The sequence below is a fragment of the Porites lutea genome, chromosome 12 (assembly GCF_958299795.1).
Source record: "Porites lutea chromosome 12, jaPorLute2.1, whole genome shotgun sequence".
Classification (NCBI taxonomy): Eukaryota; Metazoa; Cnidaria; class Anthozoa; order Scleractinia; family Poritidae; genus Porites; species Porites lutea.
Window position 1 is genome coordinate 2,821,044 of NC_133212.1, and position 9,261 is coordinate 2,830,304.

General features: G+C 38.4%; 1 protein-coding gene across 6 annotated transcripts in view; it reads right to left on the reverse strand.

Moving 5' to 3' along the window:
* Window positions 1-1,783: 1,783 nt before the first annotated feature.
* LOC140921977 (transcription factor BTF3 homolog 4-like) overlaps window positions 1,784-9,261 on the reverse strand; it is an 8,554-nt gene continuing 1,076 nt past the window's right edge. Inside the window, exons 2-9 of one of the 6 annotated variants that reach the window (XM_073371993.1) lie at window positions 8,243-8,304; window positions 7,496-7,609; window positions 6,479-6,530; window positions 6,081-6,137; window positions 5,587-5,624; window positions 3,577-3,628; window positions 2,793-2,855; window positions 1,784-2,023 (exon numbers count right to left, since the gene is read on the reverse strand). In XM_073371993.1, coding sequence (XP_073228094.1) covers window positions 1,977-2,023; window positions 2,793-2,855; window positions 3,577-3,628; window positions 5,587-5,624; window positions 6,081-6,137; window positions 6,479-6,530; window positions 7,496-7,609; window positions 8,243-8,296 — 477 coding nt within the window. In that variant the 5' untranslated portion in view covers window positions 8,297-8,304 and the 3' untranslated portion in view covers window positions 1,784-1,976. Of the gene's footprint in view, window positions 2,024-2,735; window positions 2,856-3,576; window positions 3,629-5,586; window positions 5,625-6,080; window positions 6,138-6,478; window positions 6,531-7,495; window positions 7,610-8,242; window positions 8,305-9,261 lie in introns of all 6 variants that reach the window. The other 5 variants (XM_073371997.1, XM_073371995.1, XM_073371999.1 and 2 more) reach the window with 5 other exon arrangements.

The following is a 9,261-nucleotide window of genomic DNA, read 5'->3' on the forward strand; positions in this document are numbered from 1 at the left end:
TTTTTTAATAGTAAGTAGATTTAGTGTGTAGCACTTCTTGATTTTTTTGCAAAGGCACAAGAAGCACGAGAATTGATTAAAAATTGTGACTTAAACCTCTATGTATCAAGCGATGGCCTGTCTCACTGTACCAAAATTATTATATCTCGGTGAGCATTCGGAAGTCAGCCAAGCGTGGTCTTTGCACGTGGTCTTTGCCCATATCTGCTAGCTATTTATAAGGTATTTTCGTCTTTTTGGTTTTAAGACTAAGCTTATTGGCATAAAGCCAAGAATGTACTATTTCTAGATAATGATTCAATTCAAACTTTAACATTTCAGGGTCAATTGCACATGGAGTAAGGTATGTATCATCTGCATACATCCTGACATAGGATGATAGAGAACAGGCTTTGAGATAGTTAATGTACATTAAAAAAACAGAGGCCCAAGTATAGACCCCCGACGCACTCCACAGCTTGCGCTGTAAGGCATGTATCATCTGCATACATCCTGGCATAGGATGATAGAGAACAGGCTTTTTATATCTTAACGTACATTAAGAATAACAGAGGCCCAAGTACAGACCCCTGAGGCACTCCACAACTTATAAACTGTTCGTTTGAAAAGAAACCATTTATGCCTGTACGCTGCTTGCGGTTCGAAGGATAAGAAGTGAACCATCAGGAAAGCCAGAGCGAATCTACTCCATGAAATTTAAGCTTTTCAAGTATCAAAAACTTTCTTTAGGTCGACAAAGAGTACACTGTTCAGTTAACCATTGTCGATATTTAAATACCAATCATTTGTAGCTTCAAGGGAAGTTGAATGCATTGGTCTAAAACCATGTTGAGAATCTGCAAGAAGACCATGCTTACTTAGATAATTGTATCTGATTGAAGATAATCTTCTCAATTATTTTACTAACAATCAGCAGAACAGATATAGGCCTATACATAGGATCCAGCTTAGAGCCTTCCTTAAACAGTGGAGTTACTTTCACATTTTTCGAGTCATCAGGAAATATACAGCTCCTGATAGATGATAAATGATAAATGTTAACTGGTGCAGCTTCTTTCAGGAGCTTGCATGATACATGTATTCCATCAAGGCCACTACCCTTGTTAAAATTTAATGACTGAATTATATTATACATATCATTACTATTGATTTCATGTGTGAGTTGGTTTTAAGTATGAAATGAGAGAGTGAGAGTTGTTCAACATGCGTTCCTCTTCATTACATTAGCTGTCTTTATGCCTGACCTCAAGGTATTTTGTTCCATGTATTTTGGTCAGGAGAAAATAATTTTTTTTATTCATAATATTGCATGTAAGTTAACATGCTAAGTTATAAATTTCAAGGATGTTTTAAGATCTACTCTGAAAGAAATCAAGTACTTTTTAAGGACCCCAACGACCATTAAGGGCATTTCAAGATGGCTGCTTAAATTCAAGACCTTTGCAGGATAATTTGTAAGAACCATGTTTAGTAGAGGCAGAAGACAAAAAAAATAACTGGACAGGTCAGATTTACAGCCAAGAAGACTATACTGTACTGGTTAATGTTTGCGAAAAAAAAAGTTTTGCATCACAGATTTGACTGTGGTGTACAACAATGAATTTTATCCAGCTTATATCCTCTTCCCTCCCTGTACTCGAGAAACTCTGTTTTTATCTAAAAAAAAGCCTGTGCATGTGTCATAATAATAAAGAAGAGCTCTGGTGCACATTGTATGTATAAGAAACGGTGAGAGCATGACGGGAGGACAACGCATGACAAAAATAAGCACTCACTCAAAAAGTAGTTTCCCTTTTGTTTACTGAGAACCCCAAAAAACAGCTGGTCAACTAAGATTGCGCAGAACACTTACAAAATTGTCCTGCTACTAATACAGTCATTTACAATGAAAATGATTTCAAAGCTTGTTCAAAGTTGCATTTAGCTTTGGCATAGCAGGTTTAGTAGCCTATCTTCATGCCTTATCCACTGTCTGTTCACACTCCTTCTGCTTTTGAGGGTTCATCAAAGTTCTCAACTAATTCTGTGAAAAATAAGCAAAAAGGCAAATAAGTTTAATATCAGACCTAGAGGTGCTTGTACATGTCCGATGATAGAAAAATAGAAGAGCCTCAAAGAGCCCAGCACTCTCTCTTTTTTCAGACAAAACTATAGCTCTCACTTTTTTTAGACCAAAACTGATAGCCTGTGTATCAAGGCCCCTTCCAGGTTAAATGCGACAAGCAATATGACCCAAGAAGTAGCGACAGAGTGTAAAATGAAATTGCGTCAAGAGACAACTTCCCTCAGCCAAATTGCGACAATGATGGCAAAGCCGAGAATAAGTGAAAAAGAATGGTGGTTTGGCTAACTTATTGGTTCAGAGAATGTTTCTTGTCAGTGTCAGTGAGCTTCAGTGGACCCCCCTTGAATTGTGTTAATTGTGAATGGTGATGTATAGGTGTTTAATACGTGAAATGTTAACTGAGAAATTGCAGAACAGTAATGGTTTCTTTACAACGCATCGCTATTCCCCTTTTCTTCAGGATTTTTATTCAATTTGCGACAGCGACATGAAGCATTTAAAAACACTGACACAAGACATTTCAAAATTCAGATGAGCAACACGGGACCCCAAGCACCACCTCCCCTCCCCCCCCCCCCCCCCCCGCCACCCCTGGCAGGGCCTCTGTAGCAGGTACCAGTTTTTTAGGGTGAAAAGGCTAAAAATTGAGGACCACAGGACCCAAAGTTACCAAGTTACCGTGGTTCAGTTTCCCTTTTTCTTGACCACAACCTTCAGTAGCACCTACCTGGCACATCATCATCATCAACATCTTCACTGGCGGGACCAGTTGGCACATTACCAATATCAGCTGCAAAAAACAGATCAACAACTTTGCATAAATAATGGTCATTGCAAACAAATACAGGCATTTACATAAACATGCTCGCTCGCTCCCTCACTCACTCACTCACTCACTCACTCACTCACTCACTCACTCGCCCACCCACCCACCCACCCACCCACTCACTCACTCCCTCACTCACTCCCTCACTCACTCACCCTCTTTATCCAGGTTGGGACACAGGGCCAAAATAAAATGTTGCCACTCAACCCTGTCCTGAGCTTTCACTTGACCTGTGCTTCACCCCATGTTAGACCCATCTCCTCCAGCTTGTTCATCACCCTTCTCCACCACGCCCCAGTTGCTCAAAAGCTGGATAGCGCTGTCCACCGGACAAATCACTATCCAGTGGATAAGTGTTTAAAAAACCAATTGCACCGTCCAGCAGATAGAGATTTATCCGGCAGACAGCGATATCCAGCCTTTTGAGCAACTGGGCCCAGGTGGTTTTTGGCCAGAGAGGTTAAAAGACTGGGCTTCACATAGAGTTTACATAGCTAGCAACAACTTAAGAGGGTGGTGAATGAGGCTTTAAGTGACACCTGATCAAATAACAAATCTCCATTTGATAAGAGGTTACTGGAAAGAGAATCTAGCAGTTTATAACAAGTTGCTTTGGGCTTTAAGCCAGGCACCCTTATTTATTTATTTATTTATTTATTTATTTATTTATTTATTTTGAACTCACTTGGAGGGAATCTCTCTGCCAGAGACCTCAGGTCAGACAATCCTTCAGCTCCCTTTGGAAACAAAAAGATATCATTTTATACAGTGCATTGTGAGTTACTTCTGCAAAAACACTGGTGCCCTCTTAGCCTCACCGGTTTATTTATAGCAAGCTGTGAGTTAAATTTAGAAGATGAAAGAAATCTCCCCTGACTGTAGTTGTAATTCTAATACTATTCTCACCTCCGATCTTCCTGTTACTAGCCTACATCACAGATGTAACTTAACCTTGGTTTGTAACGTCTGCGAAGCAGTGCTGAGATCCTTGTTCTGTGCCCCAAACAGACTCAATGAATTACTGGAAGGGGGTTTTGAATTTCCCTTCAATCTGATTGGCAAATCGACAAAGCCTTTTTTAACAGGCCAATCATAGCCCATACTCAAATCCTGGTACAAAGGTGAGGGCCCAGAACAAGGATTTCAGCACTGTTTCACAGACAGACTTAACCAGAGTTTAGTTTCGTCTAAGCAACAGGTTACCTGTTACCTGACCAAATTGTTTTTGTCTGCTTTTTCCTTTGTTTGTTTCCCCTTCTACAGGGCTCGACGTTGCGACCTGTGGGGTCGCCAATGCGACTAGCTTTTTCTCAGTGGCGACCAAATTTTCACGCCTGGTCGCCAACCTGGCCCCCAAGATAGGGTATTTTCTACTCTGGAAAAACGTTCACTAATGATAATTTGTTATCCTTTACAAAACTAACAGATAGCTAACGGTTTTTCTGACCCTCTAACGTTTTGCCTAAACGCTTTAACGGTGTATCTAAACGTTTTAACCATTTGTCTAAACGCTTTAACGATTTCTTCCAACACTCTAACGGATTGTTCTTATGATCTAACAGTTGGTCCGCCTGACGTTTGACTTTTACTTGAAAGAGGACTGTAAATTCGACAGAAGTCTTATCGACTTTCAAGCAAATTGATCGTAATTCTCAACAGGTCGTCCCATGTTTCTCTTGGAATGACTTTTGGCACATCGATTTAAAACAATCTCTTTATGTCGAACATGTATCTTGATTGCGGACTTTATAGCAGATTAGTCTGATAAAAGCCTAAGCTGATAGAGAACGAACGACGCTTATTTCTCAAGCTTCTGGTAAACAACTTTATGCAAATTTCTGTTGAGCCTGACGACCCTGCCATATTTTATTGACTTCTAATGGAGTACCGTTGAACTCAAAAGACATGCTGTTTGTCTAACAGACTTCTCGCGAAATCAAATTCTTTGCCCCAAAAACATTAGCGACGTCTCCTCTTTCTGGAGACTTTCGATCATGTGCTAGGCAACCGCGAAACAGATCAAGTTTCACCGATGTTCATTTCTGAACATGCAAATACATGGGACGCAGAACAAATTTTGCAGACTTTGTTCTTTAATAAATAATAACCCAAATAAGATTTTTTGTGATTCCTAAAGTTTGTTTATCTAAATGTGTATTCCATTGCTTGAATACCTGTTTGAGGAGATTTACGCTTGAGTGTGGGTTCATTTCCCTGAACACTGGCTCGTAATCGAGCCTCGAGCGAAAACCGTTCGAAAGAAAGTTCAAGGAAGTCTAAAGCATTCTTTTTCTGTTAAGGCTAAGTAAAAGTTGTTAGGTTTATTGTATCCCATTAGTTCTTAAATGTAATTTTGGGCGACTAGAATAGTTATTCTGGCGACCAAACATGAAAACTTGGAGGCCAGCTGGCCCCAAGATTTTTTTCTGAAAGTCGAGCACTGTTCTACTATAAATTTTCAGCAGGAACAAGCCAGAAAACCAATCAGTACAGGTGGTAGTCTTTTACAGAAAAAGTTTAGAATCTATATGTTGTGGTTCAACTTTATCCTTTGTTTAAATATTATTTCCCTTTGCTTTGGGTATGGAAATGTATGGTAATGTGTTTAAAACAAAGAGAAATAAAAATTAAACCAAGGATAAAATTGAACCACTACATGTACATGATAAAAAAATAAAAAAACAAATATTCTTACCAACTGATTTAAAATTCCAGGAAGCAATTCAGTAAGGGCTGTGCAAAACATTAAAAAAAAAACAGATTAGCTACTGACTGCAATAAGAAATAAAAATTGTAGTTGATCATGGTCAGTGTAAACAGCCCAAAAACCACCACATGAACAGGCTGCAACAAAAATGTACCTACAAGGTCTTGCATAAACATTTAACAAGTAAAGCTTTTGAAACTTTTTACAGAAACTAAGACATTATTTGCAGTGTTACACTGTAAATATGTTATGCACTAAAAATCCAAATCAAGGACGTTCAAAATAATGCTCGGCTGTAGGTACTATGCTAATACATTTACGCCAGACTAAAATGACACTTCTCCATTTTGGAAAACCCCAAGACAGCCCTTATTCAGCATAGGGAAAAAGACACCTTATTGTAAAAGGTCATTATCCTCATTATTGTCATAATTTATCACCACTGTTGTTACGACATTACTACTGCTTTATATTTTTTCTACCTTTATTTTCTGCTAGTCCATTCACAGCAAAAGTGTTTGCAGCAAGGGAAGCCTGCACTAAAATTGAAAGAAAATTACAAAAATTAAATACAATTTAAAGACGTTTACAACATATAGGACCATCTGTGCTAGAGGTAGGCCTGTAGCTGTGTGCTCAGTAGTACGCAATGAGCTTTGCACAATGCATGTTTTGGGCAGGGTGAGTAATATCTCCCTAGTCTGAATTTACAAATTTGTATTGGGGAGGAGGCCATGTTCCTATTGATATCACTACTGCAGTTACAGCTTGTCTTTAGGTTGTTTATCATCTTATTCTTATCTGTCTTATTTCCCTGTTGGAAATTTACCCAAACAGGGCCTTGCATGTCCAACATATTAAAGTACAAAAGGAGATCTACCTTTAGGATTAGTAAAATGAATAACCGTTCCATCATCTTTGAACATGTTCACCTACAATAGAAGAGATCTGAAATTAATATAATGTATAGCCAGGAGTGTTTGCGATTGTGATTATATTGGATCATGCAACCCTCTGCAGAGGTGTATGACAAGGAAGGTGAAACTGGTTAGGTTACATACTCAGGGAAATAAGAAGGTCTGAGGGCGAGATGAAGACCAAAACCTACTTGGAGAAGGGCCATTGAGAAAAAGCAAAACAAAGTGGGCTGGAAGAGCTGCGAAGTAGCCAAAGCAGTTGCACGAGACCAAAAGTGTTGGTCAGACAGCGTGGGGGCCATATGCAACTACTGGCGCGATGAGACATGATGATGATGATTTTTTTAGCCAGATTCACCACTTTTGCCATTGCACACATTTCTTCCTAGACATAGGTGATGCCAAAAGCATAAGAAAAAGGCATCACAAAAATAGTTTCCAATGGCAACCAGTTATCAATAACATCAGTAAGAACAGTACCAATAACAGCATCAGACAATGTCAAAAACAAAATAATATAAGAAATGTTGCACTATTGTTGACATGGTACAGAACTTAATTTGAAAACATGCAGTGGCTATTAACAGAGAAATGCTCTACACTCAGGGTGCAAAGAAAGTCAGTTTTACAGCTTGCCATTTGGGCAAGCTGTAGCTAGCATGTACTAGCCCAAAAGTCATTTCAATTAGCCCCAAAAAAATTTGATGAGCAGGATTGATTACAGTTCTTCTGTTATTCAAATTTCTCAAAAAATATCACTTGCCCATCTGGCAAGTTAAAAACAGAATTCACTAGCCTGATAGCAAACTCCACTAGCCCCGGGCTATCGGACACCACTTTCTTTGCACGCTGTACACACTACATACATGTAATGATGGTTTATGGAAACAAGCTTAAAACATTTTGATACAGTAGCACATTTACATAGACCACTCATTTCATCTTACATTTACAATAATTAACATTTACAATTAAATTACCTCTTCAATCCCAGGGATGGGATTAACAGAAAGTTTCTTGAGAACATTCTGCAGTTTCTTATCATCTGTTGTAGCTGTCTTGTGAACAACCTTCTTTTTTCTTCTGGGTGTACCCTGGAAAGAGGAGCAGGTACTGTACATACTTGGCAATCCTGGACAAAAGTCCTTGGGACAGTGACGCAGTATTCATAATTTTCTGTAATTTCTGGTTGCCTTCTAAAACTGTGCATCCTTTTCAAAATTTTCCTGCAGCTCTCCCGCTCCCCAGTCTATACAATATTGAAACTCGGAAAAATTCTGGATACATTCATCCAACGTTGTTTGTGTGAGGTAAAGGGTGGAAGGGGGTGGAGGAGGAAGAGTTGATATGTGTGAATTGAAAAACGCCCCACCAATGTAAATGTGTCCCAAGCATTTTGTCCATGATTATAGTTCCAATTTTTTAGAGTATTGCAGCTTCATCAAATAAATAATATAATAATATCCAGAAGTACAATAAATACATATTGGCTCTGAAGACAAAGCACTAGACTGCAGAGAGCGAAGTCTCCGGTGCCATCACCAGTTAACCAATACTCGGGATCTTTTAATAACTGAGCAGGAAGGAAGGGTAGACCTTTACATACCTGAGTTTACCATGTAGATATGACAGTCCTGTCTCCATTGGGAGACATAAAAACAATGTCCTCAATAATATTTTTGTGCTAGAAACATTGACATTTCAACAAATTCAGTTTTTCCTCTTACCTTTCCTCCTATCCTCACATTATTTTGCAGTTTTGTCAACTTTTCTTGATTCATTTCTTAGTCTGTAAGTAAATAATGGACATGTGTAGTTCAAAATGAAGCTAAGGTGAACATGGTTTCAACCTTGCTTGATTCTCAATTTCATTTGCCTTGCACCTAGACCTAACTGTTCATGATTATGAACAAATAACAGGGTGCTCATTGAGCATCGGGGATCAAAGAAGTCTCCGTTTACTAGGCTAAATTCTCTTCCTAATGGCTCATACAGTGGAAACCCGCCTTACGGACACCTCAATAATATGATCACCTCGTTACTACGGCAAGTTTTTTGCGGCCGGGCAAAACAGCCATACTTTCCTTATAATAAAACCCTGTTAATGTGGTCACTCGTTAATACAGCCAACAGCTACATTTTAAATCCCAAACTGTAGAATCTCTTATAATTTCACCCCGTTAATACGGCCACTCATTCAAAATTTAGAAAATTAAAATGCCTGTGACATGTCAATTTTATTGACCTAGTAATCTGAGCTTGTTCTTATACTGTTTTTAGACTACAGTACACTAAAAATACACTTGTAGCGATTTGTATAGGTAATAGCATGATTTGTAGCGATATTTGGCATAAATACCACAAGTGATATTTCGAAATTGTTATACGTAATTTCACGAGCTGTTAGGTGAGTGAAATTTGAGACATTTTGAAATATCACTAGTGGTATTTATGCCAAATATCACGTACAAATCATGCTATTATTTGTTTATACTACTACCCGCTAGGTTTGTAATTTTCACATGTAGGTATTTCAAATTAAGTTGAAATACCACTGCTCTAAGCCAATCAAATTGTAGAAATTTCTCATGTAGTAGTATAAATAGCCAAATTTTAAAATAATTTCATGTAATGAAAGAACATTTTAGGTAGTTTTTTCAATTACTGTATGTGATATCTACATTCCAGTTGTTTGATAATGAGAACAGTACGATGAATGCGATGTACGGTGTATTTGTCATTACGG